General features: G+C 61.9%; 1 protein-coding gene across 1 annotated transcript; it reads right to left on the bottom strand.

The window, feature by feature from the left end:
- Positions 1–2764: 2764 nt before the first annotated feature.
- On the bottom strand, positions 2765–16805 carry LOC142594599 (tRNA (32-2'-O)-methyltransferase regulator THADA-like). The gene is given in 32 exon segments (XM_075719147.1): positions 2765–3036; positions 3170–3375; positions 3470–3736; positions 4162–4344; positions 4559–4797; positions 5002–5147; positions 5150–5207; positions 5351–5576; positions 5704–5943; positions 6088–6325; positions 6466–6616; positions 6907–7107; positions 7318–7422; positions 7729–7872; positions 8509–8657; positions 9223–9408; positions 9695–9861; positions 10117–10277; positions 10424–10533; positions 10626–10778; positions 10877–11573; positions 11953–12150; positions 12588–12724; positions 13034–13118; positions 13603–13754; positions 14015–14135; positions 14374–14496; positions 14712–14860; positions 15202–15229; positions 15514–15600; positions 15824–16001; positions 16681–16805. Coding segments are annotated over 32 exon segments (5682 nt in total).
- Positions 16806–19517: the final 2712 nt, after the last annotated feature.

Raw genomic sequence — 19517 nt, 5'->3', positions numbered from 1 at the left:
GGTCTGGGCAAGGAGGTGAGAAGGAGAAGGCAGCTCATGGCACTGCCATCCTGGCCTCATCCTGTGGGACCCTGGCTGCACGTGGGCAGCCAGTGCCTATTCCTGGGTGGAAGCAGGCTGTCCCGGTCCCCACAGTGGGGACCGTGGCCCTGGGTTGCCCCCAGCACCTGCAGAGGACCACCAGGTGCCGAGCTCCCTGCAGAGTTTGGTGATTTCCAGGAGGAGCTTCTTCTCCAGCAGGATCATCTTCTGCAGCTGCAGGCTCTCCATCTGCAGCCAGCTCTGCTAATCCCACCGCTTCCCGGCCATGCCGACACGGCCCCATGGGCTGGGCTGGAACCCCTCCGGCACCAAAGGGCTGCCTGAGCGGAGCAGAGAAACCTGTTAGAGCCAGCGAGGGGACGCAGAGCTGCAGGAACTGCCTGCTCCTGCCCCTTCTCTCCCCGCATTGCCCCTGCCATCACTGCGTGGCTCTCCTACCCCAGCCACTTTGGGCTGCTGGGATGGGTCAGCAGTGCTGAAAGCAGAGCTCAAGACTGCTCCCTGCCAGCTGTACTGCAGCCTCCCAAAAGCTTAACCCTGCGGGATTTGGCCTTTGCCCCAGAGACTCCTCCATGTCCTGCAGTGGCCGGTGGGAGCAGGGCAGGGCACGGCTGCCCCAGTGTGGGAGCAGGGACTGGCGGGGAGAGCGAGTGGGCTCTTCTCTTGGAAAAAATGTGGGTTTTGGACAGCTTGTCCACAGCAAAGAAGCTGCTGCCTGGGAAGGGCTGCTGCAGCTCTGCAACCCGCCTGGCCTGGGGACAGGGCTGGGAGCCACGGCGAGGGTCCAGCACGCCCGGCTCGGTGGGCGCTAGGGAGGAGGGCAGAGTCCAGCACAGTGCGGGTGCCTCACCCTTCTCCTCTGAGGCTGGGGGGCCAGGGCTGCCCGTCCCCCTCCGCTCTGCATCACCGAGCTTGCTGTCACGCTGAGGCACAGCCGCACCAGCACTGGGCTCAGCAATTGCTTGATGCAGAAGGGCGCAGGGGGCTCGGGGGAGCTGGCTGGCAGCACTGGGGCCATCCCTGCTGCACCCCAGCCCTGTGGCAAGGTGGGACAGGGAGCTGCTGCCAGGAGCATCTCAGTCACAGGCAGGCTGGGGGCTGCGGGGGCCATGCCAGGAGGCATCAGTCTCTTTTGCCACACTGGCCTGGGGTCCCACCAGGAGCAAGCTCTCCTTGGAGTCGGGCTCCTCGCCAGCTGCATCAAGGATGCTCTTCGGTGTGGGGTTGGGGACTGGTGGGGTCCCCGCAGGGCAGAGCAGCCCCCGGCCTGCGGCAGCAGCGCTGCTCTGGCTGTGCAGGAGCAAGTCCAGGGTGACCTGCAGCATCCTGGGGAGGGGGGGGGGGGGGCACTGGCTGCCCTCCCTCTGAAGGCCGAGGCTGAGCAGTGGGTCCGGCAGCCCCGAGGCCAGGCTTGTTGTAGAGGGCGAAGATGTTGTGGAAAAGCTTCTCCTGGGGCCGCTGGTGGAGCAGTGGGTGCTTCCCCACAGCCAGCTCCTTGCGGGTGTCGCTGACCATGTTGCGCCACTTCTTGCAGATCTTGTCAGGTGTGTGCTGGACCAGGGGCCTGAGGGAGTTGATGGTGGCCATGATCTCCTCCCAGGCACGCTGCCACGGCCAGTGTGTTCTTGTATCAGCCTTTCTTGGGGATCACGATGTCCTTGCGGAGGCTGAACTCCTCCAGGATGAGGAATTTCTCCTCCTTGAAGAACCTGATGTGCTTCAGCTTGGCCATGCTCATGCTGCCCCTGCAGCAGGCGAGGAGGGGGTGAGGGTGTGGATGAGGATGGGTTAGGATTCACTCACGCCGAGCACCGCTCCATCCCCTCATCTGGGGCATGCTGAGCCAGGGCTGTGGCACTGCTCGGGGCTCAGCAAGACCGGCTGCCCCCGGGGGTGCCGATGGTGGTGTCCCCACCTTGGTGCTCCCCAAGCCTGGATGCCAGGTGGGGTCCTTTGCTGCCGCCGGGCCAGTGCCGGGCAGGTGGCTGGGGGGAGTGCACGTGGCCACAGCCTGTCCCGTGCCGGGGAAGGGCTGGTACCGGGGTGGTAGTGGTGGCAGGGACTCCGGTGCTGGGGGGGCTCAGCCGGGTGCTGGGTCTTCACCTGTCTGCTTCCTGCAGCTGTGAGCTGGGCTGCACCCACGGGGCTGGGTGTCCGTGAGGGTTTTGTTTGTTTCCTTTGGGGTTTGGACCTCCCCGGCTGCTGCCCACAATGCGTTCGCCTGCCACCCACCTCCCCCTGCCACTGCCTACCCCTCGCCCGCTGCCCCTCCTGAGCGGGGGAATTAAAAGGCTTCAATGCTGGGGATGTTCTTGGCCTCTTTATTTGGGATAAAAGCCCAGGTCGGCCATAAAAGAGGAGCTAAAATGTTGGTTAAAAAAAAGGTGGTGGGAGTCAAGAAGTGCAAGGGGGTGTGAGGGCTCCGGGGCACATGCCCCCTCTTCCCAGCCAGACCCGAGGGCAGGGATGCTGCGGGCAGCAGTGCAGGCACAGGCCAAGGCAATGCTGCACTGGCGTCCTCGGGATGGAGAGCTACAAAACATTGGGAACAAAGGGATCGTGTCCTGCACGGTCAGTGGGGTTCCCCTGAGTTACACCACCAAACCTGCAGTCCTGCCTGGTGGCCAGAGAGAGCATCCAGCAAACGGAGGGATGTAGCAATGTGAACCAGGACCCTTGTGGCTGTGGGGCTTGGCATGATGCGACTCCACGCCTGGAGCCATCAGGCAGCCCCGGACGGTGGTCCCGGCTCCCCCAGCACATCGCCCTGGCTCAGCGTGGGGGCCAGCCCATGCTGTGCCAGCAGCCCCTGCACCAGCTGAAGCTCCTGCTCCAGCTGCCGGGCACTGCAGCCCAGCCCCGGCACGGTGGCGGCACTTTCCCCCAGCACCTGCAGCACCTGTGCCACCAGCCGAGCCCTCACCAGCAGCACGGCCACGGCCGCGTGCAGCTTGGCACAGCCCAGCGCCTTCATCCCCCAGCGGGCGGCGGTCTCTGCGGAGAGAGTGGGCGAAAGAGCCGTGAGCATGGCAGGGACACCCTCCCAGGCAGAGCCAGCCCAGGGGATGAGGACACCAGCTTGCCTGTCCTTGGGCCTTTGTGCCACCCCGCTCCCCCCGCGCCGTACCTTGGCTCCAGCGGTGCTTGCAGTACCGCAGGTCGCACAGGACACTGGGGCCCGCGGCTGCCAGCCAGCGCAGAGCTGAGGCATGGAGCTGGCTGCCAGCAGGCGCCTTCTCTAGGAGCTGCAGCAGGACGGGGAGCAGCTGCCGTGCCAGGACGGCCGGCTCTGCAAAAACGTTGGGTTCGTCCTCCTTGTACAGGCTGGCAGCTCTGGTGGGGGAAAACCGAGGTGCAGGTGAAGCCAGGGCCGGCCCCATGGCCCCCCACGCTCCCTTGTACCCAGCCCAGGGGTCTGGCAACTCACTTGTTGGCCTCCAGCTCCTCCATGATGCCCCTGAGATCTAGGATGGGGAGATGCTGCAGCAGCAAGTTGAAGGTTTCGGGGTGCTCCCCAAACTCTGCCAGGAGGAGCTGCAGGAGGCCCAGGAGGCCCACATTGTCTTGCACAAAAACGCAGCTGTCTTGGAGGGGCTCACCAGGGTCCTGCCGCAGGAGGCTGGCGAAACCTGAGGCCTCATGCCGGACCTCCCGCTCCTCATCTTGCAGAAGGTGAATGCCCACGTTTATCAGCCTGGGGAAAGGGAAGAGAAGGGAAAGCCGCTGCACTCCCCAGAGCATCCCCCGCCTGCCTGGAGGGTCAGGGAAGGATGAGACCCCCTCCAGGCCAACACTTCCCCGACGGACTTTTCTCCGGGGTTGTGAAAGGCACAGCCACCACCCAAGGGCTCACTGCTTGGGAGGGCAGGGACTGTGACGGGGATCGAGGGGACCCATCAATGCAGTTTATTACTCATAAGGGACTGCCTGCTTCTATTAAAATGCCACCCACAAATTTTTTGTAGGCTGCAAGCTCTTGGGTGCTAGTGATTTTTTAATGATTGGGGTTTTCTTTAATGCCCTTGAATTTTTCGCAGGGGATATCACCTTTTGCAGGGTCAGCCTATTAACCTGCAACACCCTGGGGCTGTGGGCAGTGCTGCTCCTGCAAGGACCTACCGCAGAGCCACGGGAACGAGCGAGGGACAGGCAGCGCGCAGGGATCGCTGCACCACATCGGCACCCGCCGTCTGCAGGGAGCGGGCAGCCGCCAGCCGCAGCACCTCGAATGAAGCAGACCGGCTGCACTCCTCCAGTGCCGTGCACCATCGCTCGACCAGGGTGCTGTCCTCGTCCTCAAACCTGTCAGAGGCCGGGGAAGGAGAGGGAATTCAGGCACACCTACCGGCTCCGTCTGGGGGTCCAAAGGCCACAAGCTGCCCTGAGACCACAGGACCCAAGCACAAAGCCGGCTGTCATTTACAGGCGAGAACTTGTGGCTCTGTTTCCAGCAAGGACTAAGGAAAAATCTCCTGAAGGGGTCAGGCAGAGCCCCCTGGCAGCGCCGGGGACCTACCGGCAGGTGAGCAGCAGGCTGGTGGCACACAGCGCCTGGAAGAGGAGGTCAGGGCCAGGACACTCAGCCTCCACCATGTGCAGCAGCATCTCCAGGCATGCTGCCGAGGAGCCCTGGAGCTTACGGGAAGCTTCCTGGGACCACGACGAGGGGTCTCTGTAAAGATGCAGCAAAGCCTCAAGGTACAATCTCAGGAACTCTTTGTCCCTTCTCTCTCGCAGCACCGACCCCAAGCTCTCCTAGTTGACAACGGGAAAGAAGGTACACGGTTAGTGGCACCAGCACCACGGGGTGCCGACCTCAGCACAATTGGGCAAGCACCCCGCACCCGTGCTCCTTCTGCCCAGGGAGCACCATGCTTCTCAGTGAGCACCCAGCATCCTGTCTGCATGGTGCGTGGGGGACCCTCTGCTTTACTCGGTGACTTTTGAGCCTTGTCATACCAGCAGCGTCAGCCTGAGAGCCTTCTCCAGCTCCTTGCATGTTCCTCCCTCCCCGGTGATCACCCAGTTCAGGACGGCAAGCTGGATGTCAGGATTCGGCTGACGGACAAGTGAGCAGACGGCACCAATCTGCTCGCTGTCTGCCAGCGGGCTGCCTCGCTGCACATGAAGCAGGCCATGGTTTGGTGGAGGATGGCCGAGCCCACCTGGAGGAAAACCAGGATCCCCTTTCCAACACTCGGCCTCAAGTGTGGTGTGTGCCTTCCTGAGCACAGGGGTCCCCACCTCCCACTGCTGGCCTCGCCATCAGGGAGGCCACGGCTGTGATTTTCCCGGCAGCAAGTGGTACCTGCAGCTCGGCACATCCTAGCTTTCCACCTGCCGAGAGGCTGCCCAGCTCAGTGCTGACAGTGTCGCGGATGCTCCGGGTGAAGCTGTGGCTAAGGGATGCAGGCAGGAGGGCGAGGACCTGGAGGAAGGTGTCACGGACAAGTGGGCAGCGCTGGGCAGGGGTGAGCAACCAGCCCCGCACCTCCAGCTGCAGAGCCACGGGGCGCAGTGCCTCGGCCGACAGCCTGCGGAGAGATGTGGAGCCTCACCATGGGGTCCACAGCACAAGGGCGGGTGCTGCTTTTCAGCCAAAAAGCTGCATTTCGGCACAGAGCAACTACCGGGGCAGTGGGCTGGCTTGCGACCACTCACCCACTGGTGCCCGGGGCGGGGGCCAGCAGTGCCCGCATCTGCAGCAGGCGCCCGTGGATGGTGTTGTGTGAGCGGACCAGTCCGGGTGCAGTGGGGAGCTGCCGGGCCAGCTGCAGGAGGAGCCCCTGGCGCCGGGGCGGCGGGACGACCGGCACCAGCGCCTTGGCGGCCATCGCTCGCACGGCGTAGATGGGGCTCCCTGCCAGCCCCAGCAGCGGCTCCAGGAAGCGAGCAGAGGGGCTGTGGAGCAAAAAGGGCACTGTGCGGTGATGCTCCAGCCAGAGCAAAACCCCCCCGAGAGCCAGGGCCAGCCCCAGCACTGCAGGACCACCTCTGGCTGCAGGAACCCTTGGCAGGGGCAGAGCATCCCTGCTGTCCCCTCACCTGCTGGGGCCATCGTCGGCACCGGGCTGCAGCTGGGCCAGGAGGGTGAGGATGGCATGGAGTGCAGGGTGCAGGCGGGGCCCCCCCAGCGCGGGCCCAGTGGCCTCCCCCAGCTCCCCCAGCAGCACGGCGCCCAGCTGGGGGTGCTGCCCCAGGAAGGCTTGCAGGCTCACCCCCTCCGCCGGGCAGCCCTCCCCACGGCTCCGCTGCTGGCCCAGCAGCCGGGATGTGAGGGCACCTGCAGGGACAGAGCAGAAAGCAGCGTCAGGTCTCCTCTACCCCTGCCCAGCCCACCACACTTCGCCCCGGCCAGGCTTCGAACCCCGGGGGCTGCATTGGTCCCGCAGGGATCTCTGACCTCTCCCCCTCGGTACTTACTGAAGAGCTGGATGGCCGCGTTCCTCATGGCCCAGCATGGTGAGCCCAGGCCCCGCAGCGCCAGGGCCACCATTGGCGTGGCGTGCCGCAGCAGCGCGCCACCCAGCCCTGCGCCACGGACCAGCGTCTGCAGCACATGGAAGGCACACACCTGGGGAGAGCGCGCAGGGCTCAGCAGCACTGTGTGGGGAGGGGGCTCACGCTCCCGTGCAGAGGGAAGATGGTGGGAAGAGATGGGGGAGCCAAGGGGCCATCAGCTCTCGGGCTGCTGGGATGGGCAGCAGAGCCAGGGCTGCCATTTTTTGCTCACCCCAAGGTCTCTGCAGTAGCACAGCCTTGTGCTGGGGTACCCGGCTTGGGTCCCTTTAGGGGACCTTGTGCAGATCACCCTGTCCCCAAATGGGCTACAGCAGCCAGGAGCTCAGTGCCTGCCATGCTCACCTGTGGGAGGTCGAGGGTCTGGTCCCAGTCCTGCGGCAGGGCCGTGGTGGCCAAGGCCAGCAGTGTCTGGACGCAGCGAGTCAGCAGCGGCCGTGCCTGCGCCGGGGCCTCCCCACTGACGATGCAGAGGAAGAGCATAGGGAAGCCGGCAGCGCGGCGCGTGATAGAGCTGCTCCGGGGTCCGCTCAGTGCTTCTAAGCCCTGAGGAACAAACCCACCCAAGATATGGCTGGAAACCTGCTGGCTGGAGCCTGCAGCTGCTCTGCAGGGGAGGGCACCGGCTGCACCAACCCCACACTGCAGCATCCCAGCTGCCAGGCGGGTGCTACCCCCAGGGTGGGGGGACACAGGGACATGGCCCTGGGCCTCCCCAGGGCACAGGGGGAATGTGGGACAGAACAAGTGTGGTACCTGCTCCAGCATGGTCTGTGGGATTGCCTGCAGCTCCGTGTCCGGGTGGTTCAACAGAGTGGCGCAAAATTTGGTGAAGCCCATACTGCAGCCCTCCACTGCTCCCTAGGGCAGAGGCCCTAGGTCAGGCCCTCCACACCCCCAAGGCTGCACCCACCAGCCACCCCAACCCCCAGAAACCTCTTTGCAAAGGGGAAGGAGAAAGCAGGAAGACATGATGGTGTGGGGACATGACAGGGTTTGACACCAGGATCCCAGACATGTCCTGTGTCCTGCTCCAGAGCAGGTGCTGCCCTGTTACACTTGGCCTCCCGGCATGCTGGCGAGAGCCCCCAGCTGTTGGCCTGGGGCAGGGATGGGGCCAGAGGGGGGGCGAGGGGCCAAGCTACCCCAGGGGGGACACGGTCTTACCCAGTGCCGGCACCGCAGCAGGATTTCCTGGAACACCCTTGCGGCTGTCTGCAGGGTGGGGAGTGACAGGAGGGGCCCCAATCCGACCGGCAGCGCTGGGGCCAGCAGCAGCTCGACCAAGCCCCCCAAGAGCAGTCCTATCTCCTGGGAAGAAGCAGAAGGTCACGGGGACTGGCAGTGGGGCTGCCCTGTTCTTGTCGTGCCCCGTTCCTGTCCTGCCCCGCCAGCGCTGCCGCAGGGGAGCACAGCGAGCGCTGCCGTCGCCCCCCCAGCACGGGTGCTCTTGGTTGCTGGTGCTGTCAGGCAGCATGGCCGGTGGGATGCCCATGAGCACACGCAGGCTCAGCAGCACGGTGGTTTCCCAGACAGATTCAAGGCACGCATGGCAAAGATGGCCTTTTTCCAGGCAGCCACCGGAGAGGAGAAGCCGGGATGGGTGGCTGTCGGAAAGGAGCCATGACGGGCAGTCACAGGGCTGCAAGCCAGGGAGCCTGGCTCTGCTGCAGCTGGAGTCTGTCAGTGCCTGGGAACCAGCTGGGCTGCATAAGGGCAGGCAGGGAGGTGGCTGCTTTTGGGGAGGGTGGTGGTTGCATCTTCTCTGGCAGAGGGTGAGGATGGCCTGTGGCAGCTCCAAGGTAAGGGCAGAGATCCCCCTTCTTTGTCCCCAGGGAGGATAAGTGCCCCAAGGGCAGCTGGAGAACCCAGCTGCTGGGGTGGGGTGGGCGGTGGGTGCTGTGCTGGGGTGTCCCCCTCCCTGGTGCTGTGGGGAGGGGTGCCTACCTTCACTGATACCCAGCAGCAGGTCAGGATCAGGCTGTGCTCTTCTGACAGCAGGACTGAGTCCTCGTCCTCCTGCTGCCCCTGGCCTTTCCCCAGCATGATGAGGGAGCCGATGGCATTCCCCATGTCTGCAAACGATGGGGCAGCAGCTGTGAAAGGAAGAAGCCTGGTCTGAGTGGGGCTGTGTGGGGCAGAGTGAGGGGAATGCTGCTGCTGGGGGGTGGGGTATCTGCTGTCCCCTGTTCAGAGTCTGCACAAATGGCAGTGGCTCCTGTCCTGCAACGTGTTCTGCTCAGGACTGCAGTTGTGCTTTGCCCCACTGCTCTTTCTGAGCCATTGCTGCAAGGGCTCTGCCAGCCCCTGCTCTCACAGCAAATTCAATCTGGCCAGTGCCTCGCTGCTTCTGGAAGTTTTTTTGCCTCTACTTTTGCTGCTGTTCTCATGTGCAGTTGAGAAAGGGACCCAACACCAGGCACTAGCTGTTCTGCTCCTGTGTTTCCAGGGTCCTCTGCCCAACACCTGGAGCATCCTTAACTGGGTGTCCTCCTCTGGACCTCTCACTCCTGGGCCAACCTTCCCTGCCTGGCCCCACTGCTGTCCCCTGCTAGAGGCAGTGAGTGCAAAGCAACTGCCTTCCCCACAGGCTGGAGGACTGCTGGGTCAAGGATGGCTGTGATGGAGGTGTCAGTGGTTCCCAGGGCTGGACACGCTCACCTTGTTCATCAGCGCCGGGGCCTTGCTGGCTCTGCAGAGTGCCCAGGAGGAAGGAAGTGATGTCTCTTGCTGTGGTCACCAGGCAGGTGAGGAGCTCCTGCCAGCTCTGCACTGACTCCGCTGCCCGCATGGAGGCGGCCACCTCCGGCACCTGGAGCAGGCACCTCCGCAGGGCTGTGATGGCTCCTGCACAAACACCCACCCCCAGTCACAGCGGTTGCCAGCGCAGCCCCCGCTCTCCTGCCTGAGCCTGCTGCTGAAATGGCTCATGAGCAGGGGAGCAAGCAGGGCCCCTAGGTGAAGGGCACGCTGGGCAGGTGGAGCAGCAAGACAGGGAAACTGAGGCAAGGATGTGGCATCAGCACTGAGTTGTGGCCTCAGTCCTGCCTATACAATTCCTGCCTGCTCCAAGCTCCTGGGGAGGAGCCCTGCCACGGGAGCTGCTTGCTGCCCTGCCAGGCTGGGGATGTACCGTGCATCGGTGCAGTGGCTGCTGCCTGCAGCAGGTCCCGGCACGCCGCAGCATACTGGGCTTGCAGCATGTGGAGAAGGTGCTGAGCGAAGCAGAGGCCTCGGTTGGGCAGCGTGGGGGCTGCTTCGGCCTCCAGGGCCAGGCTCTTCATGGTGCCGCTGTCTGACCTGGGGGAAGGAGCAAAGGCTGCCGTGAGGATGAGGGAGTTTTCTGCCCAACTCATGCTGTTGTGGCTCCTTCCTCCCCCGGCTTGAGGTCCTGCACCCCCAACCCTACCCAGCTCCCCACTGCAAGGCTATTTCAAACCCAAGCCATCGCTGCCCTGAGTTGTAAACACAGCCTCTGGCGAGACACCGGTGCTGCCGATGTGCTCTCGGGGGCTGCTGTGCCACTGTGGGGAGGGGGAGGCTGGGAGCTCATACTTCTGCAGGATGGTCTTCATCAGCACGGCTCCGGCTTCAGCCTCCTGCACTCGTGGGCTGCCCAGGGCATCCTGGGCCAGCTGGAAGAGAGCGAGGGCAATGGGCTCGGGGAACGTGGCTGGGAAGTAGTGGACAAGCAGCTCTGAGGCCAAGTCTCTGATCTGTCAAGACAGGAGAGGTGGGGGGAATTGGGACACAAGATGGAGGGGAAAGCAGCTGGGGCAGGGCAGGAGGGGAAGCCCACCACCCTTCCCCTCTGAGCCCACTCGGGGCCGAGGCAGGTGGCTTTACAACCAGTAAGGATCACCTCATTAGTGCTGTCCTGCAAGCAGCTCAGCAGCGCCAACAAATTGGGCTGAGAGAAGAAGTCCCAGCAGCCGCTCTGCCTGGCATAGCTAAGCAGCGTGGCCATGGTCCCTGTGGTGGGAACAAGGGGCGGTGGGCTGGGGCCGGCAGGGAGCACCCCCACAGCCAAGGTGGGATGCTCTAGGCGGGCTGCCCGTACTCACGCGGGGGCTGGCCTTTCTTCTTGTCGGGGCTCCAGGTGTCCGTGCAGGTCTCCAAAACAGCGGCCAGGAGGAGCAGAGCTGTCTTCTTCCTCTGGTAGTTGGAGCCCGGGCTGAGTGAGGCGATGCTGAGCTGCAGGAGCCACTCCACAAAGCCTGTGGGGAGAGAGCGTGGCAGCAAGTGATGCTGGGCTGGGCATCCACTCCCAATTCCCCCAGGGACTGCGGTGGAGGTGCCAGGTCAGCTGCCTCACCTACTGCCTGGGCGAGCTGCCCTGCTCCCTTGCCCGGCTCGGTGCCTCGGGGCACCTTCCCTCGAAGCTGGGCCAGCGAGCTGTCCCGCAGCCGGACCAGCGCCTTCCTCACTGCTGCCTGCAGCAGCTGCCGGAATGAGGAGGAGTCGCAGTTGAGGTTGAAGGGCAGGAACTCCCGCAGCAGCCGCACCTCGGTGCTCGAGAGGGGCTCGTTGGTGCTGGGGCTGCAGCAGAGGAGACCCAGCGCTGCCAGCCGAATGCCCTCCTCGCGGGCACCTAGGCAGCAGGTGAGCCGCTCCAGTGCCTCGCCCTGCAGCGGCAGGGCCCCTGCCACGCTCTTCTGCACCTTCAGCAGCAAGACCCAAGCCCGGAGCGATGCCGTGTCCCATCCACTGAACTGGGTGGCCAGTGGTGCCTGGGCAGCCGGGAGCTGCCGCAGGGTCCAGGCGAGGAGGTGGTTGGCAGTGTTGCTCTGCAGGATGGGCAGGGGGGAGCGGAGCGCCTGGGAGAGCAGGGGCAGCCAGCGCAGCACCCACTGCTCCACCAAAGCCACCTCCGCACCCGGCTGCCCACCCTGCCACTCGGCGCACTGCTGCCGCACCAGGGCCTTGTAGACCTCGGCAGCTGCGGGACACAGGTGGTTGGTGGCGAGGCAGCTCAGGAGGTGCTGCGGCAGGTCCGGGTAGGCATCCAGCACCTGGGAGAAAGGCAGACGACCCTCATCTTCCTGCCAGGCTGAAGGCTGTGTATGGCAGGGGACAGATCTGGGTACAGACCACACTGTGGTCACCCATGACGCTGAGCATCTCTGGTATCCCAAGCTGCTTTTGGTCAGATTTTGGTGGGCATCAACAGGCAAAGCTTCCCTCCCCACTGGAAGTCCCCCAGGGTTTATCACTGTTGCTGCAGCTCACTACCCCACCACGGATACTACCCCTTGGGTGATGCTAAAATGGCCCCTCTGGCTGGAAAGCTGAGCTGGGCAGGGGAAGGTGACAGGCAGCAGACAGAGGCTGTGCCACCCTGGCAGCAGCGCCAGCCAGAACCGAGCCTCCCTGTCCCCCAACATTCCTGACCTGCTGGCTGCCCATATAGGGGACGATGGCACACAGGGGCACATATCTGGCTCTGATTTGCCACGGCATCGAGATCACCCTCTGCAGCATCTGCTGGTAGAGGGGTCTCTCCTGGTCCTGGAAGTGCTGGCACTCAAGGTGGTAGATCTCCAGGAGCAGTCGGAAGGAGCTGTGGATGAACTCGGACACCCCTTCCACCTGGGGGGAGAAAAACGGCAAGCAGGAGAAGTTAGGCTGGGGTCCCCCTCCTGTCTCACTACTTCAGGAAAGACCCTTTGCTTTCCCGTGGCCGTGGACTTTCGGTACTGGCTGGTAACCACAAGGTTAGGAGCTGGGGATGGCCCATGAGCCAGGGCGTGGACCAGCTGGGACTGCACCCATGGGTGCTGCGTGCAGAAGGCAAAGCACTGGGACATGGCCCTGCAGAGGCCGTGTGTGACAAGTGCCTCGGCCTCTGCAGCATGGGTGCCCCTGCCCTGCCCGAGGAAGGCAGCTGCAGGCAAAGGGGTTGTATTTGCTTGATTGAGCCGAAACAGGCAGGGGTGTGTTATGGGCAGGGGAAGGGCAGCTAAGCCAGGTGAAGGAAGGGCTGTGTCTGGCTGCCATGGCATGGGCTTTCAGCACCCCAGCCTTACCAGGGTCTCGGCGTTGTCCCACACCAGCTGGGTGAGCTGCTGGAGGAGCTCGGTGTCCTGGGCCAGGATGTGGGTCCCCGTCAGGTGCCAGATGGCAGGCAGGCTCTCCTGCAGGCGCTGCAGCCACAGGGCGCAGGCTGCAAAAGTAGAGAGCACCGCTGCAGCCCTTGCCCGAGACACTTGCATGCGTCAGAGCTGTTGCAGACTGCTGGGCTTAAGGACCCCGTGGGCAAGGGGAGCCGTTTGCCCATTAGATACACAAGAGCCTGAGAAGGTTAGTGTCCATCAGGCTGGAGCAGATATTAATCGCACTTTCCAAACCAGCCACCAAGATCCAGAAAAGCATCTTCCCCAGGAGAAGATGAAGTGCCATGGGGGCTCCGTGTATCATGAGCGCAGTGAATCCTTCAAAACGCCCCCGCCATGGCAGGGTCATCGTCTCCTACCTTGGAAGCAGTAGTAGCGGCAGTCCTTCTGCTCCTTGGTCAGGGCACACACAGTGGGAAAGACCACGTCCAGCAGCAGGCAGGCCTGCGGGAGCACATTGGCTCAGGGAGCGGGCAGGCACGGGCTTTCCAGGGTGAGAAAACCCCACGATAAGACATGTGAGAGCACTGCATGGTTTTCCTGCTCTTACAGCAGCTTAAACCTAGCTTTCACTCCCTGTCTGGAAGTCCTCAGCTCTTGAGGATGGAAAGACGCTGCAGATGGGCAGAGCTGGAGGCTGCGTTCCGCCCGGGGGGTGAATGCTGCTGCCGCTTCACTTGTGTGGCGGCTACTTTTGGCACCACCTGGCTTCTCACCATCCCCAGGAGAGGGAAATCTCTGCTAAGATGTCTTTGGAAAAAGCAAGCTCCTGGCTAAAGCACCGTGCTCAGCAGGGTGTGTGGAGCTGCTGGTGTGGAGCAGTGCAGCCTGGCTACGTCCCCCGGGGATCCACAGCCCCTACCGGTAGCTGCCAGCCCTGCACAAGGTGCTCTCCAAATCCCTGGCCGCGGGGCTTGTGCTCTCCTACCTTGTGGGTGAAGCTCTCCAGCTGGCAGCTGAGGATGTCCGTCTTGCAGCACGTCAGCAAACCTCTGGTGAGCACCAGCTTCTCTAGCCCGTCTGGCTCCAGGATGGGGGGGGCCTCTACCACCAGCTCCCCAAACTTCAGCTCCCCTGTGCCTGGTTGGAAATGGCTGCATTAGATGGCAGGAAGATGGCAAACCGAAATGCTGCTCTGAGAGTGGACTGCCCTGGCTCATCCCAGAGTGACTGCAGGAGGTGGCCGGTGGCAGCTGGGGCTCCTGCACCCCAAGAGCGGGACATGGCAGCAGAGTCCAGCTTGGACTGCTGATGAGTGGCACTGGCCTCTGTCCCCTTGCACCCAAACATGCCGGTCCCTATCTCCAGGGGCCATCCCTGGCTTGGGACAGAGCACACACCTCGGTCGGGGAGCTGGAAGAGGGCCAGCACGGCGCTGGCCCCATGCTCAGGCTGGGGGGCCGTGTTCACCAGCATGCTCAGGGCCGTACCCGCCAGCAGCCGCGTGTCCTTGTTCAGGGCCTGAACTCGCAGGGGAGGCAAAGGCACAGCTCAAAACACCATTTGAAAAGCAGACCCCATTTAACCCTCCCTCCATGCCCACGCGGGCAACTACGCAGGGTCCCTCGGACACCCCAGGTGTTGGGGCTGCCTCTGCAGGCTCCCCTTGGGGAAGGGAATGGGGAAAGCAACCGTGAAGGATGGCAGCGCTCTGGCCCTCAGGACAGGCAGCACCATCCCTCCCCAGGGCTGTACGCACCTTCCCCCAAACCACCTCCAGCAGCAGCCCCAAGAGGCTCTGCAGGGCTTCGCTCTTCCCCGCCGTGCTCCACACTAGAGGGGCCACGTCCTTCGGCAGTGCCTGGAAGAGCTGGAGGCAGGCCTGGAGGAGAAGGGATGGGGGCCGCGGGCATGGCTGTCAGCATCCCTCACCTCTCAAAAAGCAGCGATTCCCCTGGGACAGCCATTCGAAATGGCGCTGTGTGCCACAATCCCTCCTGGACATCGCTGCCAGTGCCTGGCTGGAAGGGGGCTCCAGCATGTCCCTGTCCTTGCAGGGGCTGATCCTTCCCGCCTCGTCCGAAACTCAACTCTTACCTTGACAGCCAGGCAGCCCCACGTGCTGCCGGGCGCAGGCTGGCTCTGCAGCACCCAGCGCAAGGTGGTGGCCAGGCGCTGCAGCAGCGGGGCCAGGTTCTGCCGCCAGTGCTGTCTGCCCAGGCTGCTCTCCTCCATGAACATGCACACTGCGGGCAAGGGGACACCATCAGTCCCCGGCCCTCCTGGCACTGTGCCCGCAGCCAGCCCTGCTCCCGGTTAAACCAAGGTCTGTGCTGCCAGTATGTGGGGTAAGAATGGGGCTGGGATGCAGGGGTTGCTTTGGCTTGTCCAGTTTCCAGCTGCCTCAGGCAGGTGGGCAGAGCCATTGGGTGCTGCTGGGACCTCTGCAGAAATCCCACAGATCTGGCTGATCCCTGCTCTCCCTCCCACGAGCGCAGAGAACTCGGTCTGGGTGGGCAAGAGGTGTCCCATACGTTGGTGGTGTGGGCTGGGAGAAGCCCCCAGAGGGGAAGGAGCAGAGACTGACCTGACTGAAGGTCCCCAGGAGACAGCACCTGCGGAGGCAGAAGGACAGTTTGTCCTGTGTGACGACATGCTGGGGCTCAGTGCCTCGGGCAGGAGGGTCCTGCCTGTGCCAGAAGCTGTCCCAGCAATAAGCAAAGGGCTGGTGTGAGGGGCAGCCATGTGTTGCTGGCTGCAAGCAAGGGGGAGCCCCCAGCAAGGTGGGAAGAGAAGCAAAGGACCCCAGGCAGCTCAAACCAGGACGTTCCTGTCGCACATGGGCTCTGGCCAAGCCCCTGTGAAAGCCAGTGCTACCACACAACCGGGGTGCTCTCACCTCTCCCTGCGGCGCCAGGCCAGCCAGCAGCGCGCCCACCTCCTGGGCTAGCAGGGCTTCTTTCCCCACCGCCAGCTGGGTCACGATCTGCCGAGAGACACCCCGAATCAGCCAGTCTGCCTGGACCCCCGAGAGATACCAGCTGCAATGCCTTTTAGGGGAGCTCTGTGGCATCACCGTGGCCCCTTTGCCGGTAAGGATGCACCGTGCTGGGGCTGTGCCGGCAGCAGGCAGAGCCAGGCAAGACCATCGCTTACACTCGTGGCTAATAGAGCTCTGAAGCTGCAGCCCAGCCGGTTGCATTACAGACCTGTTCCAGTTTCTGGAAGGAGCTGGAGCTGCCGGTTGCCTCCATCTGGAAAGCCAGGATGCAGCGGAGCAGGGGCCGTGCCTCTGCCTCGCCCAGCGCCTGCAGACCCTCACTCAGCGCCCGCGACAGCAGGAGAGCCTCCTCCAGGTGCTTGTCTTTGCATCTCTTGGCAGTACTCCTGAAATGGGACAGGGATGGGGGTGAGGATAGCCTGGCTTGATGGGGTTTGGGGTGTGGATACCCCATCTTGGTGGGGATTAGGATTGGGGTGCCCCAGTTCAGTGTGGATTGGAGTAGGGGTACCCCAGCTCGATTTGGATTAGGGTGGGGGTGCTCTGGCTTGGTGGGGATTAGAGTTGGGGTGCCCTAGCTTGATTTGGATTGGGGTAGAGGTGCCCTGGCTTGATAGGGGTTAGGGTTGGGGTGCCGCGGCTTGGGATGCTCCTCTCTCCCAACTGCACTCAGCATTGCATGGCGGGGCGGGGGGGGGCGAGGGAAGGGAACTCCTCAGAGTCCACAACCCAGCCGCTTCTGGCAAACGCAAGCCTGGGGGGGGGGCAGGAGGGCCCAAAAATCCCAAAATCTTGCTGCTCTGCTGCTGCAGAGCGGGCTGGAAGGGGATGATGGCAAGTGCGGGTGGCTCTGTCCCCCTGCCGGGGGGCAAGCTAAGCCTTCCCCACCTCCCGACCCGCCCCCGGGGGGATGCTCGGGGGACCCGCACCGGGTACCCACACCCGGGGGACGCCGAGATCCGCGCCGGCGGATTCCCGGGGTTGGGGGGGGGGGGGGGGGAGGCGGACACGGAGCCGTGGCCGGGGGCTGCCGGGTGCTCCTTGCCCCGGGGCCCATCCTCTTACCCCGCGAATTGCCGCAGGCAGCTCAGGCAGGAGAGCACCGGCTGAGCGATGCCCAGCGCCCCGTAGAAGGCAGCGCAGGCCCGCGCCTCCCGCTCGGCTCCCATGGCCGGCGAAGCCACCACCATAGAGCTCGGCCCTGCTCCTGCCGGCTCAGCGGCCCCCCCTAGCGCTGTCCCCCCCGGCCAGCTGGGCAGGCTCCGGGGGTGGTGGAAGCTCCTGGCAGCGCTGGGCGTGCTGAAGGCGGCGGGACGAGGCGACCCTCCCCGACCGGCGACGGTGGTCGCCGGTCGGGGAGGGTCGCCTCGTCCCGCCGCCTTCAGCACGCCGCTGGATCCAGCGCAGATTGTGAGTCAGGGATTAAAAAGCAACATCAGAGAATCATAGAATCGTTTAGGTTGGAAAAAACCTTTAGGATCATCCAGTCCACCCATTAACCTAACACTACCAAGTCCACCACTAAACCAATTAAGGATAGAGTACCAATTGCATGTTTCCTGGCTTGGTGGCTGGATTATTTTTTAATGAAAGTAAAAACTAGGAATCATTAAGGTTGGCAAGGACCTCTAAGGTCATCAACCCAACACCACCATGCCTACTAAACCATGTCCCAAAGTGCCACGTCTACCCGTTTTTTGAACACCTCCAGGGATGGTGACTCCACCACCTCTCTGGGCAGCCTGGTCCAACGCTTGACTACTCTTTCCATGAAGAAATTTTTCCTAATATCCAATCTAAACCTCCCCTGATGCATCTTGAGCCCATTTCCTCTCGTCTTATCACTAACTACTTGGGAGAAGAGACCAACACCCACCTCACTACACCCTCCTTTCAGGTGGTTGTAGAGAGCGATAAGGTCCCCCCTCAGCCTCCTCTTCTCCAGGCTAAACAACCCCAGTTCCCTCAGCCGCTCCTCATAAGGCCTGTGCTCCAGACCCTTCACCAGCCTTGTTGCCCTTCTCTGGACACGCTCCAGCACCTCAATGTCTGTCTTGTACTGAGGGGCCCAAAACTGGACACAGTATTTGAGGTCATTGTCTGAAGTTGTTCCCATAGTCGGTGGAGAGAGAGAGCCCCCCAGAAAGGCTGAAAACGGGGAGATGGTGCTTGCTGACGAGCACAGAGTGAAACCGGACAGCCTGAGTTGGTGGCTGTAAGGTCTCTGAAATACCAAATGAAATGCTTCAGAGTGAAATAGTTGTCTCTCTCCACCATGCCTCATTGCATCAAAGGAGGGCTGGTCCCGCATGGTCCTCCTGCTACGCCACAGGCACCATCCCTATTAGCCAGCATAGAATCATAGAATCATAGAATTGTTTAGGTTGGAAAAGACCTTTGAGATCATCCAGTCCACCCATTAACCTAACACTACCAAGTCCACCACTAAACCAATTAAGGGTAGAGTAATAATTAATTTCATGTTTCCTGGCTTGGTGGCTGGATTATTTTTTAATGAAAGTAAACCAAGAATAGAATCATTAAGGTTGGAAAGGACCTCTAAGATCATCAGTCCAACCTATTAGCTACCATCACTATTAACACCAATAGCCAGCGGAGGGACCCTGCTTCTTCCTGCGGGATGGAATGGCCTTTGGAGAGAGAAACAGACTTATTATAACACCTGATGTTAACTGTCATTAAATCCAAATGATTTTATCTGGGTTCTTTTTGTCACTTGGCACAAGGTTGAACTATTTTAACAGGCATGATTTGCGGGTTGGACTAGATGACCTTTAAAGGTCCCTTCCAACCCAAACCATTCTGTGATTCTATGATTTCTGTGTCTTTATTAAATGTAGTTATAACTCCTGACTAATGCATGCTGCTGAATATCACCCAACAGCTATCAAGAAAGTGCTCCTGGCTGGTTTTGACCTTGAAGGATTGTTTTTCCCTTGGGTTGCTTCTCACAGTGGCACTGGGGCGAGCGGTGGGCATTGGCCGCTTGGGTGAATCAGTGGCACGGGCAGCCCAGGAAAGCACGGCTGGGATGGGCCAGCATCTGCGCTGTGTGACCAGGAGGATGCTGACATGTTGCTCCCTGGGTGAGCACCATGCTTGCAGACAGAGAGGCCCCAGACTGTAGTTTTTGGCAACATTTGCCAGCAGTGTCCACCTCTGTTCCACTTTAGAAATCAACCTGGATGCCCAAATCCAGCCACGGGTCCAGGTTTGCCCTGACTGCTGCCAATATCAGCCCAGAATTTACCCCAGGTAGGGCAGAGCAGTGCAGGAGGATGGTCACATCCCTCGGACCTGCTCCTCCGCTCCCCGAGCCCTGCAGCCACCTCACGTGGGTGAGGGAGTGGGGGGAAGCGCTGCCAAACCAGAGCTCCTATGGGTGCCAGCACCCAGGCAGGGGCAAGGCAAGGGAGGGTGCTCCTGTGTTTTAGGTCTCTGAAGCTCCTGTTCCCATCCCCTTGCGCTGCCTGCAGAAGGGAGAGGCAGGGGAGGAAGAGAGGGATTTTTTCTGGTTTCACCATAGGAAGGATTTTCAAACCCTATAAGTTCACTTTTGACAAGCGAACAGCTAAAGCAGATTAACCTTTTTGCTAATCCTCTATAATGGCTTTGGAATCTCCTTAACCAATAAGAAAATGATAAGAGCCTGTTTCTTTTCTTTTTATCTATATCTATATTGTCCTCCCTTGTCTGCATTTTTTTTCTTTCTTGTTTTATTTTCCTTTCCTTTTCTAATATGAAATAGCCCAGCGATCCTATCTCCTGGAGGCTCAGTAAACAGAACATCAATAATCCCTTTCCTTTATTCCTCTCCGGTAACAGGGTGCAGAGAAGTGTCTGATGATTGGGATTTGATTACCAGCAGCTATCAAAAGTCT

This window comes from Pelecanus crispus, chromosome 11, assembly GCF_030463565.1.
Source record: "Pelecanus crispus isolate bPelCri1 chromosome 11, bPelCri1.pri, whole genome shotgun sequence".
In the NCBI taxonomy this organism is placed as follows: domain Eukaryota; kingdom Metazoa; phylum Chordata; class Aves; order Pelecaniformes; family Pelecanidae; genus Pelecanus; species Pelecanus crispus.
This window is presented reverse-complemented; position numbering and strand designations above follow the sequence as displayed.